Raw genomic sequence first — 17,202 nt, 5'->3', positions numbered from 1 at the left:
TACTTGAAGAAAAACAGATTAATCAGTAAGAACAGGGGTCATTATAGGATGCTTTAAAACATTTGGGAAAACCCAGGGGGAGCATGCTGCTATTGAATTTGGTTTCCCATTCAAGGAATACATTTCAGTCACTTGCTTGAGGGTGCTTTGTTGTTTTTTCTTCTTTCCCCAGTAATGGGATCTTGGGATAGATGGCCACTGTCACTCCTGATGCCTGTGCAGTGATTGCCCCTGGGCTCTAACTAGCCTCTACAGCAGGCAGCATGGCTAGAATCAATAACAGCATGCTCCTTCTGGGTCTGCAGCAGGCAACTTTATTGGGTTAGCATGCTGATATGAACATTGCTTAAAAGACCATAAAGCCTTAATGGGTGTGCAGCACCACGTTTGATACTCATGTGTAGACAAAGTCATCAGAGGAGGCAGTGCCATCACTGTGGTGGTGCAGCTGGCAGGAGGCTCCGGCAGAACCACAGCAGATCTTATGCTGGCTAAGAGCAGGTGCTGAACTCAAGGGTCCTGTGTCTCTGTGTGACAACATTCTTTGGGTGTGATGGGATAGGGACCCTCATCTGTGACTGGGTCAGTTTCTCACCCAGCCAAAGTCTGTCCTCTTCTTTCTCTTAGCAGCACAGTCTCTTCTCCATAAACCCTTTTTAGGATGCTGTTCCTTGTACTACCTCTGACTTCTGAACCATGTCCAGGGCACTTCTCAAATGCATTCTGTATCTCTCTCTTTCTTTCATCTTCTTTGTTCTTACTTCCAACTCTACCTATTTGCCTTGACCACTTACTAACTGTGTTCCCTTGTGCAAATGGTGTAAGCTACGTGCTTAGGGGTCATGCGGATCATTAAGAGTGTTGGGATAATTCAATCAATGCACACAAGGCATTAAAATAACTGTGCCTTAGAGATAGTAAGATTAGCTCAATGTACAGTAGCCTGTTGTGTAATGCTAGCCTTGCATCCAGCCAGTGTGATGATGATTCAGGTGTGTGCTTTCTCCTCACACCATCTGGCAAGCTCCTCAGAAGCTTGTATAGCAAAACTGTGCTTTTGTGAATATTGATCTTAACTTCCATGTCTATTCATTGCCTGTTTCTATGTCCCCAACCCCCTGCATTTCAAGTGTATTTCTCATTTTAATGTTATGGCTGAGACAGAAAATGTCCTCAATAGACTTATGCGTTGAAGGCCTGGTTGTCAGCTGGAATCTTTTCTTGGGAGGTGAAGGAACAAGAGGTGGTGGTCTAGCTGGAGGAATAGAATTAACACCGAGGGGATAGATTTGCCCTGGATTTTTCTTGTCTATCTGCTTCCCGTCAGCCATAAGGTGAGCTGCTTTTTCTCCACCATACTTCCATCACCATGATGTTCTGACTTTCCCAGTGTCCAAGGATAGAGACAGATGATCACGGACTGAAATCCCCGAACCGAAGAGCCCAAAGAAAACTTTCTACTTTTAAAACATTTCCCTTAGACATTTGACATAATGTCAAAAGTCTGATGCATCCTAGAATAGAAACAGTGTACAAAAATAGAGCAAGTTTTCATGTTTTGAACTCTCAGCTTTGACAACAAATAACCCATGACGGGTTTCATTTCCTCAACACTCAACCCATTCTCCACCTCCTGCTTAAGTTATAGTAAGTCGTACTGATACCAGGCACAACGTCTTTTCATTCTGCTGGAAACTTTAAGGAACATATCCTACACATGGAAGAAAGACTATGGGCCAAGGTCCTCCCAGTGTGGTATGCTACTCTACTACCTCGTACCATTGGTGACTATCTCTGTTGTTTGTAAGGCCATGAGTTTAGCCTTGCATCACCAGATCTTTGTGGTATGATGTAGTAGATGAAAGTATTCGAGAATGACTTGATAATTGGGGGAAAGGTATTTATTGTTCAGAGCGGATGGACATTCTGTCCCGAGTCATTGGTTTCCCAGGACACAAGCGGTATGCTTGCCTGATTCACTAGTACTGTGTCTCTGGTAAACTTGTCACTTGGGAATTCTTACTGCTGACAGTGATGAATTTTCATTACACTAAACACTAATTAGATTTAATTAGAGGCTGTTAGCCTGTTTAAAATGGAACTTTCAAGAACAAGCTTGCAAATGAAAATATTTAAGAGATAAGGCATTTTCTTAGAGCTTTTTTTTTTGAGGAAGATTTCTACATGTATCACATAAGAAGATTTGTAAGGTAAAAGATGATCTTGCTGTAATCCACAGACCCAGAGAAGCTAAGTAACAAGGAGGGCTTAACGAGGCCTCTCTGGGAAAGGGGATTCGATTTCCCAGGTGGATTCAGATGGGAACAGGAGGGATGGGGAGATGGGGGGAGATGATACCAGAAGAGATGACTAGAATTGGGGGCGAGGTAGAAACGTAGTGCAGTGGAACACTAGCAATGTCTAGGAACAGGGGACACTGAGCTTGAACTGGCTGTCCTCTGTAACCAGGCAAGGTCTTGAGTGAAGGTACTGGGATGTCAACCCAGCCACAGAACCCCTGACCTACAGTTTTTCCTGCCTGTAGGATGGACTGGGATGCTGTAGGATGGGCTGGGATGCTGTAGGATGGGCTGGGATGCTGTAGGATGGGCTGGGATGCTGTAGGATGGGCTGGGATGCTGTAGGATGCTGGGATGCTGTAGGATGTGCTGGGATGCTGTAGGATGGGCTGGGATGCTGTAGGATGGGCTGGGATGCTGTAGGATGGGCTGGGATGCTGTAGGATGTGCTGGGATGCTGTAGGATGTGCTGGGATGCTGTAGGATGGGCTGGGATGCTGTAGGATATGCTGGGATGCTGTAGGATGTGCTGGGATGCTGTAGGATGTGCTGGGATGCTGTAGGATGGGCTGGGATGCTGTAGGATGGGCTGGGATGCTGTAGGATGGGCTGGGATGCTGTAGGATGTAGGATGGGCTGGAGCCTAGCATAGTCACCATCAGAGAGACCAGAGAGATTCCATCCAGCAACTGATGGGAGCAGATGCAAAGTCCCACAGCCAAATATCAGGTGGAGCTCGGGGAGTCCAGCAAAGTCAGGAGAGGAAGGGTTGAGCAGAGTGGTCAGTGACACCCCAAAAACATAGCCCACAGAGTCAACTGACACAAGTGGGCACACAGAGATCTGGGAGCCTTTATGGGTCTGACCTAGGGGCTCTGCATATATGCTATGGTTGTATAGTTTGATGTTCTTGTGGGATTCCTCTGTGGGAGCAGGGGCTGTCATAGACTCCCATAGAATGCCTGCCTTTGGGACCCCTCCCCTCTACTGGGTTGCCCCATTCCGCCTTGATGTGGGACTATGTGCCTGTTCTTATTGTAGCTTGTTATATTGTATTTGTTTGATATCTCTGGAAGGTCTGCTCTTTTCTGGGGGTAGAGGAAAGATAAAGAGGAGAGACTAGAAAGAGGGGAGGGAGGGAGGAATTGCAGTTGGAATATAATATATGGGAGAAGAATAAATAAAAAAAAGAAAAATAAAGGAGATTTGGCTTGGAGGAGACCATGATTATATTCAGGAAATCTCCTGTATCTGCTTGGATCAGTTTACTAACATGTAATACCTATTACTTACAGAGAGATAGCACATAGTCAGGAACATGTGCTCTTTATTACACACACGAGAGGGCCAGGAGTCTGTCAAAGCTTAGGCCAGATCCAGCTCAGCACAGCATTCCAGAATCACTGCTAGGTATTTCTGAATTCTTGCTTAGGGACATTAGTTAGATATCTTCATATCCTTGTGTCTAATATGAGTTATCCGGTAAGATGTTAGGATGCAGGGGTCAAAGTCATGGCAATAAGAAAAGACTTCATAGCCAGAGTTCTCAGATCTCATTAGACATATTTTCACCTGACAAGGACACTCTTCCAAGCAATGCATGGTCAAAATCTTCCGGAAGAGCTTGGTAGAGAACGAATTATGCTATTGCTATACTATATTTCAATTTACTTATGTTCTTCACTCTCTGTCTCTTCTGAAATTGTTGAGCCTGCACACCCATGTTCCCTGGCTTGGTAGAAAGCTAGCTTAAGTTGCCTGCTTCACTTAGAACCTGCCCTGCTCACTTCTGGATATCATACTTCTCGAGAAAAATTATATAAAAAATAATGATACTAATACAAATGGCACACATTTGAGCTGAGGAAGGTGGTGCACACCTAGAATCCCAGCACTCAGGAGACTGAGGCAAGAGGATTGTTGAAAGTTTAAGGCCAGCCTGGGTTACATAGTAAGTTTGAGGTCAACCTGGCTTACAAATTATGACCCTAATTCAAACAAAAAGCAAAAGCATAGAAAATAAAAGAGCAAGAATTAGTTGGATTTTAAAGTACTGTAAAGCATAGGTTATTACTGACTGAGCTTGGTTTGTTTGACCAAAGAAGCCATGCAGCCTTCCTCAACCTCTCCCTACCACTAAACCGAAGGAGATAACTTCCGCTATGTCTCTAGGTTGCTGCAAGAAACAAAGCAATGGAGGAAGTGCTCTGTGCCTGGGTGCTTCCGTGCTGTGAACTGAAACTCACATGCTTTTATGATCTTCCCAAGGGTGGGGGGGATATGGAAGCAGCAGTTTTATTTATGACTTAATTTACTTTAAAATTTAAATTGGTTCTTTTACTGACATACAAAATGTCCACATTACTATGACTGCGTGACATTTCTTTCAGCATATCACGTTCAGATTGGGCTTAACATCAATGTCTTTGCAAACACTTAAGCATTTCATTTTTATGAGACTACTTAAATCTTCTAGCTTTTGAACTACCTCAAGACCATCATCATTGTTGGTCACCCCACTCTGCAATTCTTCACCTTTACCTGTGATTTAGTTCCCACTGACAAACTTTCCCTATGTACCAGGTTTGAAACAAAGTATTTTATTTTTTCTTGGAGTAATCAAAAAATATAAAATTCTGAATATTGCTCATATGCAGCTACCCATGTGAACAAGATATTTACTTGAAGGAAAAAAAAAGCCACATTTATGTGGTCAGTAGCAAAATGGAGGGGGAAGGATGGCACCTTCAGATGGACCATGTTGGTCTGTAGTTCAAGCCTCTGTCAATCACATGTCTGTGGAAAGGGCTAATTACCAAGGCTGTTATGATGCTGTAGTAGAGATAGTTTTAAAGATAGGCCAACACAGACCCAGTGGTAATTACTGGAATCCAGCTGGGTGTGGTAGTGCATGACTTTACTTTTAGGACTAGGCAGAGGCAGGTAGAATGAGTTTGAGGCCAGCCTGGTCTACATAGTGAGCTCCAAGATCGCCAAAGTTACACCTGTCTCAAAACAAGTTTCTCCGTGATAGCTTTAGTAGAACAGGTGGACTCCTAAATCACTGTGCAATAATGTGAAAAAAGCTTTCTGGTTTCTGGTTTTCTTCTTATCTGTAATAGGTTGGACTGGAAAACAATTTCTATTTCAAGAGAACAAGATAATCAAAAGATAATCCTTGAGGGGCATTACAATACTAAAAAACCAAGGATTTAGAGACGAAGCCACTGTGAAGAAGACTGTACATCGCACTGCACAGTGTTGCTACAAGACTTTGCTGGTGACACCCAAGCCCTAAACAGAGCGAAACAAACCCCGAAGGCTAAGAGCAAGATGTCCTCAAGACTCAGTTTACCTGTTGAACCAGTCATCTGTGTATCGAGGGTATGGATAGGGGTCATTGCTGCTGAAGTCATAACTTGCATCGGAGTTCTGAAAAACACAAGGTATCTCAGGTCAGTAAAGCTGCAAACACATAAGGGGGCTGGTGCTCTGAACACACCATCTTATATTTATAACTCCTCCCTGGAGGGGCTGATAATGCTCTGCGTTACTGCATTTTGCATATGATTTTATTTATAATATAATTATTTATTATGTCTTGCATTTTGCAAGGACAGGCATTTGCAAAATTGTCACAGAGTTTGTGTCCCCTGATTTCAAGCCTTCAAAGACTTGGAAAACGGGGAGGCCCTGTGTTCTCCAGATCTAGCTCCATTTAAGTTGGAGTAACCGTTGTGTGTTGGGAAGCTCCACCTAGAATCCAGGGCTTAGGCTAAGCTTCTCTGATACTTTTGTTCACTGGTGGCCAGAATGCTTTAGTTCTCATGTCACGAGTGAGGCGGCCGTTAGTGTTTAAGTCCTACTTTATGCTGAAGGCTCCCTTCGGTAAGGCTGCTTCAGAATTGGCTCATTTAAGTCTTGTCCCCTTTCCTCTCAATGTGTTAACTGTCCCCCCCCCCCATATGGAGCACAGTTAATCTCATTTATTGTCTTTATAAAGACCATGGGTAGTTCAATGTATGTCAGAGACTCAGATAAAGATGACCACAGAGTGGTGGCATCCCTGTCCTATGCCTCTTAGAGCCTAGGAACACACATCAATCAAAGGTTGAACAACTAAACATGATATTGTACATTTTCATAATCATGTACTCTTACGCCCTATGAGATTAAGGAGTGTGAAATTCTGTCTTCCTATAGCTTCCTTTTTCCACTGTGAGATGTTTGCCACATCAACCAATCTGGACTTGTTCACTCATCTCTGAGTCATTTTACACTGCCCTTACGTTTCTATTTAGTTAGTGTTTACTCTTGACCTACGTTGAGAGATGCCTACCATTACTGAGTGAAGAATCCAGTCCTTCCTCATTGCTTTTGATGCCTTCCCAGGAAGGCTGTTCTTTGAAAATTCTTTTTTTCATTTTTTTTTCTTCTTTCGGATTTTGTAAGGAAAACTCCAGAAGGCTTCTTGACTCACATTGGGTTAGGAAAAACATTTTCCTTCCATCTTTAGTGTTTCCTTGATCCCATAGTCCTGAGACATTTTATGAACTTTTATATGCTTGTTTATGAGGTAAAAATACTTTGAGTTGTGACACACTCTAATTTGAGAAGCTAATGTTACAGTGTTGTCATGCTTTGGGTAGGATACTGACTAATTCCAATTATTTTTGTTTGACTTGTTGGGTGACGAGGAGCTGCTAGCCACCACTGGTTGCAGTGGTCAGAACTGTAGTACAGGCTGAGCACTCATAATCTCCAACTGTGAAGTGTGTAATTCCAACACAGGAAACTATTTGCTACCTGAGGAGATGTCAAAAGTAGAAGTAAACCCCACATCTGACCCTGTGGTTAAAGTATAGATATGCTAAGAATATTATATAAAATTATATTATGATAAACTCTCAAGGTATGTATATAACTTAAGTAATTTTCATGCATAGACTTGGGTCCCATCCCCAAATATCTTATATGTATGTAACTATTCTTAAGTAAAAAAAAAAATCTCAATCCCAAATACTGTGGTCTCATTCATTTCAGATAAGAGGTACTCAAATTGTATTAAATATCAGTCTGAGTATCCTCAAACTTGGCCCTTTGAATCTTTTAGGTGTCAAGCCACCCCCCCTCAGTCTAGGTCATTATCTGCAGTTAATCTTCATTGTCAACTTGAATGGATTTAGAATTGCCTAGGAGACACACACATAGCTGTCATTATTAGGGCATTTCCAGAGAAATCTAGTTGAGGGTGGGTGATCTACCCCAGCTTTGGCAAAGGGTTCTGGACTAGATTAAAAAAGAGAAAAGGAGAAAGTAAACCGAGAATCATCCTTCATGTCCATCTGCTTCCTGATGGTGGTTGTAGTGTGACCAGATGTCTCACGAACCCACTGTTCCAAGGAGCCACAGTCACCAGCATACCTTCATTACCACAACGGACTGTTCCTTCAGACTGTAGGGTCAAACGACCCCTTTCTTCCTTATGCTGCTTCCATCCCAGTAATGAAAACGGTGACTAACATATCCAACTCCAGGTCTTTAGTGGGAGGTCTCTGTCAGCACTGGCTACGGTGATGAGTAAGTCCCCAGGTACTGTGCCTCACTTGCAGCCCAAACCATCTCAGAGAGAGAAGTAGCAGAATATGTTGGAGGACCAGCTAGGCAAGTTCTGGTGATCGGGACAACGAGGACTCAGGGTTTGGGCAAGAGCCTCATGAACTGACAAGTGAAGTCCATGGGAAGGACAGTGTTGAGGAAGACCGTGGGGACCATGGCAGTGAGTTAGGACCGCGATTCCGACCTTTTCCTCCTTAACCCTGTGTATGCTCGAGTGAGTTGATGCACACAGATACCCACCAAGGCCAGAGAGCATCAGTTCCCCCAGACCTAGCGTGACTAACTTGGTAAACTGTCTACTCTAGGTTACTTTCTGGCCCATATGTTCCAGTTAGACTTGGAGTTGAGGTCTCTGGGCTCCCATTTCTGGCACTGGAGAGGATGCTGACTTTACAAAAGCTATGGATTAGAAGGACGGCCTGAGAGTTTTTGAAAAAAAAAAAAAAACCTTGAAGCTAAAAATCCTTGAACCCTGTGGTTTTACTTTCATAAAAAGAAGAAAGACCCTGATTTGTCTGGAGTTGGATTTGCCTCCCAACATCAAAACAGATGATGGTTTAACCAACCTGGTAATTTTGTTGATTTTTATAATGACTTTGATGACGAATCCTTAGTTCCTTGAGTAAGCGTCTACAGTGAACATTAAGGAAGGCAAATCATTTGCTCTGCTTGAACTGTATATTTTCTCGCCCCCAAAATCTAATGGTTTCCAGCAAGAAAGGACACAAAGCAACACTTTCAGAGGTTCTGTTTATGCTTTATAGGCAAAAGGAATCATTGATTGGCTTGAACGACAATGTGTCTGCTATAAAATTATCTGTATACAAGAAGTTAAACTGGCCTTGAATTATATTGAACTTTCTCTATCGCAGCAAGAAGAAATATTGAGAGCTTGTGAGGACTGTAGTCAATTGAATGCTCCAGCTATTTCAGGTCTAGCCAGATACTTGCTTACATCCTTGTGACTTCTTTATAAAGTACATAGTTATATTTTCTTGCCTTAGAAAAATACGAGCTGTTTGGCAAATATAACTTAATCGTCTGTGATTCAGGCTCATGGTGATTCAGTGGTCATTAAGAACTTGAATTGTCCTTGTGTCATCAAACAGGCAGGAAAGGTTGGGCTAAATCCAGGGTGACCTCAGGGCTTCCCTAGAAGTTATTTCTGGGAGAAACTTCTGAACACAACTCTTCTCCCACCCCACCCCTTCTTAAAGTTCATTGCAGGGAGTCAGGGACAAACACTTCTTGGTTTTTCAGTAATTCGATAACCAAAGACCTAGTTTCTGAATATTTGAATACACAGGAAGTGAGACTTACTTTGCTGTTAGCTATACAATTTAATCATTAGAGTTCTAGTTGGTGTTTGCCCCCATACGCTCGCCGGGCAGAGGGTGAATATGCGTACCTAGTTATGAAAGCACAAGAGAGGTACTGATTTTCACTGCCTCTTTCGTTTCTTGTAATTGGAGCTATGCTTGTGTGGTGCAGGCCGGCCGAAAGGCTCACTACAGATGATGAGGCCAGTGTCACTCTGAAGGGGGAGGAGGAAGGGGACTTGAGCTCAGGGGCCACTATGCTCATTGATTTCATGTTACAGTGAAGTTTCCAAAGCCCTTAAGGTTGAAGGTGGATCTGACATTGCCATCCTACCCTCAAGCTAGACTTGAATGCCCCAGGGCCCAGAGAGGCCTTCTGGTCAAACTTTGCAAGTCCCCTTAGCCTTCAGACAGTAGCCTGATGGAGAAGGGAGAAGTGCCGGAGTCGGAGAGACCTGGGTTTGGATCTAGACTAGGGTTGGCCTAGAAGGATAAAATGCAAGGACAGATAGATTGCTACTTATTCTCCTTATAGCCTTACAGCCTCCCCTCACCCTGCAGAACAATGAAGTTTGTTACGTATTTAGCATGAAGACATTTTGCACAGTGTAATGAATAGTTTTTAGTCTACCCATTTGAAACGTGATGGCCATTTATTTGGGTTTCACCATCTTTTTCTTTTTAAAGATTTATTTTATGTATATGAGAACACTGTTGCACTCTTCAGATACACCAGAAGAGAGCATCAGATCTCATTACAGATGGTTGTGAGCCACCATGTGGTTGCTGGGCATTGAACTCAGGACCTCTGGAAGAGCAGTCAGTGCTCTTAACTACTGAATCATCTCTCCAGTCCCAGGTTTCATCGTCTTAATTACCTCATTCTTTAGGCTTTTAACTTCTTGGTGTCTGGACTGATGCTGTCTTGAGGCTTGGCTCCGGTCAGTCTGCTTCTGCCTGCTTTGTGGGGACAACAGAGCCTGCACTCTTCTCCCAATGCTGTTGTTAAAGTCCTCACGGCCAGATGCTCCTCTGCTCCAAGAGGTGGCCCATCCACCAAGGAGTCAGAGCAGCACAGGGCATTGCAACTGGATGAGGAATATTATTCAAAGACCCTTTCCTTTAAAGTTAACTTGTGCTAAAGCCCTGTCTTCACTGATAGTAACAGACAACTGCACACATAAAAGCCTCTGGAAGAGCAAAAATGCAGGCAGCTAAAATGTCCCTCATAGAATCATGTGTTTGAATGCTTGGTCATAGGGAGTGGCACTATTAGGAGGCCTTGCTGAAGTAGGTGTGAGCTTGTTGGAGGAAGTGCATCACTCTGGAGGCAGGCTTTGAGGTTTTATAAGCTCAAGTCAGGCCCAGAGACATAGTCTCCTTCTGCCACCCGTGGATCAAGATGCAGGACTCTTGGCTCCTACAGCATCATGCCTGCCTGCACACTGCCATGCTTCCTGCCACGACAATGGACTAAACCTTCAAGTGTGTGAAACCCTGGGAGTGTTGCATGAGATTTCTAGAAGAAAGTGCTATCCTGAATGGAAAGAACTCAGCAAATTTAAAACCAAAACTGTTGCCAAAGATTAGTTACCAGTTAACAGCACAGCCGCTTATCTTTCCTGTCTGTGAAGTGTTTCACTTCATAATTTTAAGCTCTTCTTTTTTTATTACAATAATATGGCCTACTGTGTGTTAATTATATATATATAATATATATAATATTTACCCCTATTTATCTCTGCAATTCCCCCCAAGAGCACCAAAGAAGTGGTAACGTAATAGCAGTGACCATGCTAGGCTAAGTATTAGTTGTCATTTGTAATCTGGGCACCCACTGATAGGATGGCACGGTTAATTTTTTGAGTACCAAGGAACAAATCTATGGTTTGACCACAAAACTGAGAAAGTGGTTTCTGAAACTAGGGCTGCAAGGTACAGTTGAGCAAGACACTCCTTGTCCAGGGGGTGCGACTGGAGCTGCAGATGGGCTCGGTGGCACTTTTGGAAGAGGCCTGCCATTTTCTCGCCCACCTGCCCAGAAGAGCACCATTTCAAATTGTTTGCTGTCTTGCAGTTCACCAAGTGGCAAAGAGTGCTTGCTTCAGTCCCACACAAGTGCATCATGTATGAGCTGGAGAATCTATCAGTCACAATAAGAATTAGGTCTATGTTGTACTTAGATGAATTTGGACCTCAGAGAAGTCAGACAGGAAGATGAGATGTCTCCCGTGAAATAGAATACAAGACTTAAACAATGTCTCAAACAATAGGTGTGTGTGACTTGGGTAGAGGGTGGCATGTGGTTAATTGTGAAGGCAATCCCAAGCTAACGGCATTCGGAATAAGAAACATCACTTTTGTCCCTTTGTTCTGGATTGCTACTTTCCCTGAAGGCATTTAACCAAATAACCCAGCTAGGAGTGTGTAACAGTATTAGCTCAAATTGCACTGTGTTCATGGGCTAATGGAAGAGAAATGAGTTTCCCTAGATAGACTTTAAACCACAACCATATTGCCCCAGTGTAAAGCTCATCTATATGGAAACTGAGTAACAAAATAGCCCAGTCCATTAGTGCCTAAAGAACTTTGCTACGGCGCCTACTTGCATCGAATATGGTCATGGCTGAACATTCCCAACTGTGTCTATTTTGATTTTCCTCAAATAATTCTCCCACATGCGCTAGTTTAATGATAATGTTCAACTCACTTTTGACTGAAACCAGCATTAAAGGGATTTATGTCTATATTAAGCCTGGCTGTAAAACTTAATGAAATTTAACATTTCCCTGCCACTCCAAAAATTAAAAAAAGGGGGGGGGTGAAGCTCAGTCATGAGTTCGTTTGCAATTTTCCCTCATGTGCTCCAGGCTTCCAAGGTCATTTATGCTCTCTCTCCCAGGGTGCTCTCTGTGGTAGGTTTGACTTCTTTCATTACGTCTTGGAAACTCTAGTGACTTCTCTAGGTACTGACACAGACTCTAGATACTAAGATGTATCTAGATATAATGATGTAGCTGAATAGTGAAGATGGACGAGTGCCAGCATGCTTCAAGCCGTGTCATTGTGACTGGATTTCTTGTGTTTTCCAAAGCTGAGTAGGTCTTGTCTGTGGTACTAGATACCACCCTTATCAGCAGGATTAGCGGAAGTGTCAAGCACTGAATCTAAGAGGAGATAGTGATAATGACAGTAATGGTAATAATTTCTAAAGGTTAGCACACAGTGTCCCAAACCAATAGTGTCTTCATTAGTTTTACAAGATTAGAACATTTTTCCCCTATAGGTATTTCTGTGAAGCCTGTGGTGCATATGTCAACGGAAGGGTAGGCAGTTGTTCAAAGAAATAGCCAAGGTGTCCTTGGAGTCCCCTTTGTGATGGCTACTGTCATTGGCTCCTTCTATTGTGTTTAGAGCTCAGATGGCCAGTGATGCATAATATATTGGGATAGAATAAAGCTGATTCCCCCCCCACACCCCTGTGTGTGTTTTTTTGTGCATTTATGGGTAAACTTATGCATGTGTATGTGGAAGCTAGGACTGTGTTCCTTGGGTATTGCCTGAGTGTGTGTGTGTGTGTGTGTGTGTGTGTGTGTGTGTGTGTGTGTGTGTGTGTGATGGTGAGGCAGGATCTCCCTCAACCTCCTCCCATCCCTGGAACTCACGAGTAGGCTAAATTGGCTGACCAATAATCCCCAGGGTTCAGTTTACTCCCGCCCCCTCAGCACTGGGGTTACAAGCATGTTTTATGCACTGGCTTTCTTTTACATGGATTCTGGGGATCAAACTCAGGTTTCATGCTTGCTTGGTGGTGCTCTATATACCACCTGAGCTCTCTCAGTTCTGCCACATAAGCATGTGGTCCTTGGGGCTGACCTTGGGAAGCTGCTACTCATGGGAATTCATCTTCCAAAGACCACTTCAAGACAGGCTTTAAGACTCGGATGGAGAAAAGTATACAACTTTGTTTTCAATAGTCACCACCTTGAGCTGAGCATATCCTTCCCAGTGTGCCTATATTAAGTTTGACTGTAAAACTGAAGGAAGTCTAGCTTTTCTCCAGCATCTTGAACATTATTTATAGTCAGATTTGTTCGAAATCTTTCTTCTTCTACATGTGGAGTGGAAATCATGGTGGTATGAGCAGTTTCTATGAGGCTGTTAAACATGTCATTTTAATATTTGACAACTATGATCCATTTGTTAACCTCTCTTGGTGTTTCTTAAGCAATCATATATTGAAACGAAATTTCCAATGTGTTGGTAAGACTGTTTTTTTTTGGGGGGGGTGACCAGGGTCTTAAGGATGATGCCCTTGCAAGTGGGATTAGTGCTTGTATAGGAGGCCCCAGAGAGCTTGTTTGCACCTTACCACAGGAGGATGGTATAAGAAAGCACTAATAATGCAGACCAGGTCCTCAAAGACACTAGGTGTGCTGGCCTTTGTTGCTTATAAATTACTCAGTCTGAGTTATTTTGTTATAGCAGCCAAAATAAACAAAGAAACTTGGTTACTCTGTATGCTTTAAGTATTTAAAATAAGACCTTAAAAATGAAGGTCATGAGTGTTTGTTGGTTGTATGACGGCGCGATTTCTTTGAGAAGAAAATTGGCAATGTCTATCAAAATAAAAACTGAACTATTTGACCTAATGGTCCCATCCCTAAGACTGTACTTTATGTTTGCACGTATACCTATGTGAATTACATATTTAATTGCACATTACATATTTGAGTTATTCAAGACATTTATTAGTGTGATATTAAAAGACTGAAAGTATCCCAAATAATCGATATTGGGGGTGAGTTAAATAAAGCACAGTTCACTAAGATGTAAGACTCTGTCCCTCTGGCAAAGGGTGAAGAACAAGACTTGCAATAATCTCCCTCCCAAGGAATGTCGTTAAGATGTCAGTGTGCACAGTGGGATGTATAATGAACTTTCGTTTACGTGATGAGAGGCATATACTTTATAAGAAGTTCATAAAGTATGTATAGAATTCATAAAGAATATATAGAATGCAAAGAAGCACAAAGGCAAAGGCTAGGTGCTTTGCTTCTGTGGAGAGGCATGGAATCTGGGTTGGAGGACGGCTTCGTTGCGTAACTTCCTAGTGCAAACGCTGCCTGTCATAGCAATAGCGGGCAACACACAGCACCATGCTATCATTTCATGCGAGAGACTCTTTCGGATGTTCTGTGTGCAATGGTTTCTCTTCATGCTCTCACTTACATGGCATTGAACATCACTCCTGTGCTACGAGCACATGTACTGAGGCACAGGGAAGCTGACAGAAGTCACACAGAGGATGAGGGAGAAAGCAAGGATTGGGAGGGAGAAGGCTGGCTCCTGGGCCTCCTCTTCCATTACAATCTTAATTTCTTCGAGCCGGAATCATAACCATAACTTTCAACTGCTTAAAAGACAAGACTGACTCTCCACCAAATGAAAAAACAAAACCCAACTTAGGATCTTTACTCTGCAGAGCAACAATCGATCATTCTCTTTAAATCCAACTGTCATTCTGTTTAAATCTAAGCGTATAAATTGAGCTGATACGCTAACTTCCTTTACATCAAGACACGCTTTACAGGAGCTGTGGACACATGTCTTTTCCTTTGCTAGGTCTATTCATTGTTCTTTAACAGCTTGGCTTTATTTAGTGAATTCTTTCATCTGAGGTTGATAGAATACCTTTTGGGCCTAACATGACAAGCAGGCTCCTGACAAGGAAGCTCTTGCTTTCCAAACTAGTTTGTTTGTTCTCTATTGGTTATACTATTCTGTATGGAAGTAAAAAAAAACATTTTTTTAAAATTGAATTTTGGAATGGCGAGATGGCTCAGCGTTTAAGAGCAAGTACTTCTCTTGCAGAGGGCCCAAGGTTGACTCCCCCAGCACTCATGTTGGTCAGCTCACAACCAACTGACTTTAGTTCTAGAGCAACTGATAACCTCTTCTGGCCTCCGTGGATGACCACACCCACCTACGCAAAGTCTCACAGAAACATGCATGCAAACACATAATAAAACCAGAAAAAAAAACCCCTAAGGCTGAACTCTAGATGAGACAAATAATACTGGTGCCTGAATGTCTCAGAAGGTGAAATCTTGGGCTCCCTTACCCCTTTTTTTTCATTCCTGGAAGCTCTTCAACATCATAATGGCTCCTGGGTTCTTTTTTTTTTTTTTTAACTTGAGTATTTCTTATTTAAATTTCGATTGTTATTCCCTTTCCTGGTTTCTGGGCCAACATCCCCCTAACCCCCTTCCTCCCCTTCTTTATGGGTGTTCCCCTCCCCATCCTCCCCCCATTGCCACCCTCCCCCCAACAACACGTTCACTGGGGGTTCAGTCTTAGCAGGACCAAGGGCTTCCCCTTCCACTGGTGCCTTTACTAGGATATTCATTGCTACCTATGAGGTTGGAGCCCAGGGTCAGTCCATGTATAGTCTTTGGGTAGTGGCTTAGTCCCTGGAAGCTCTGGTTGGTTGGCATTGTTGTTCATATGGGGTCTTGAGCCCCTTCAAGCTCTTCCAGTCCTTTCTCTGATTCCTTCAATGGGGGTCCTGTTCTCAGTTCAGTGGTTTGCTGCTTGCTCCTGGGTTCTTAAGTACAGTTTGAAACTCATTGGCTGGGGATGGAATTTTGTAAACTGCTTTAGCATCTCTAGAATGTGCACTAGTGTGCATGTGACCTCTAGAATGTGCACTAGTGTGCATGTGACCTCTAGAACGTGCACTAGTGTGCATGTCATGTGACGAATGCTTGCTCCGAAGCTTGTGCCGTTTTCAGAAGGCAGTGGGAATCTTTAACAGGTGGTGCCTCCTGAGAGTCCCAGGCATGCCTGTGAGGAGCACTGTAGGACCCCGCTCCCTCCTTCTCTTTCACCTCCAGTCTACGAGGTGAACAGTTGAGATGTGCTTCCACCAGGTGGGCTCCAAAAGAATTGTCAGAAACCTCTAGAATCATGTGTGACAGACACTCATGAAGTACCCGATACTTTTCAGACATTGTGCAAGTCACAGTGAACCAGCAACAAGCCCTCAGCCTAGCTGTTTATTTGACCAACCCTCAGGGTGTCAACTCTAGTTGTGGAATTTTTAATTGAGTTGTTGATCATGTCAGGTATCAGTTACAGTAACAGGAAGCTGACTAAGGTTGAGGCTTAGCTGAGGGCCCACTCCCCACTTTAAATAATCTATGGAAGGACTGTGGCTCCTTTAAAAACACCCTTCCATCCTTATTATGTGACACAGTCTCTGCTAAGCGCTTCCTTGGTTAATATTCCCGCAAACTTGCTAATCTTTGTCTAACAGAGGCGAGCATCAGTTTTAACCCTGGTGGCGTTTACAGTCAACCCCACTGTGTCAGAGTTGCTTTTCTATTTGAAATAGTGACTTGTAGTTTCCCTTTAAATTGTACCTATTTAATGTTAAAAAGTGAGTCAATTTTAGAAGACATACTAGGTAAATTCTATGACCAGTCACAAAACATGCAGTTATGGCTGATAGATGACTGGGAAATGTTGGAAGAAGGTAATGAAGAAATGTATAGCTCTGGTTATATATCAGCTGAGTCAACAATGACTCTGAAATTACTTATCAACATGAGAGATTTTGAAAGATGGAAAAGGTATCATGCCCTGAGCTCTCCACAGAGCCGGATGCCATTATGACACAATGATTTCAGTCTTTTTCATCCTGAAGGTTGTTGGTCTTCAGGGGGTCCCTACCTACCCACACATCAATTCAGTTAATTGCTTATTTGACAGACACTCATGAAGTCCCCAATACTTTTCAGACACTGTGCAAGTCACAATGAACCAATAATAAGCCCTTGGCTCAGTTGTTTATTTTGCTAACCCTCAGGGTGTCAACTCTAGTTGTGGAAGCTTTAATTGTTAGCTACCAGTCAACAGTGAGTGAGTGATTCCTAGCTCAGGAGCATGAGAAAAATCACCCA

General features: G+C 43.0%; 1 protein-coding gene across 1 annotated transcript in view; it reads right to left on the bottom strand.

Annotated features, from left to right (window-relative positions):
• The window catches only part of Pcsk2 (proprotein convertase subtilisin/kexin type 2), a 270,294-nt gene that overhangs the window by 68,322 nt on the left and 184,770 nt on the right, over nt 1-17,202 (bottom strand). The window contains exon 6 of the mRNA XM_032904319.1: nt 5,656-5,732. Coding sequence (XP_032760210.1) covers nt 5,656-5,732 — 77 coding nt within the window. The remainder of the gene's footprint in view (nt 1-5,655; nt 5,733-17,202) is intronic.

This window comes from Rattus rattus, chromosome 5 (genome assembly GCF_011064425.1).
Source record: "Rattus rattus isolate New Zealand chromosome 5, Rrattus_CSIRO_v1, whole genome shotgun sequence".
Taxonomy (NCBI): Eukaryota; Metazoa; Chordata; class Mammalia; order Rodentia; family Muridae; genus Rattus; species Rattus rattus.
The sequence above is the reverse complement of the archived record's forward strand: the minus strand, read 5'-3'. Positions and strand labels throughout refer to the sequence as shown.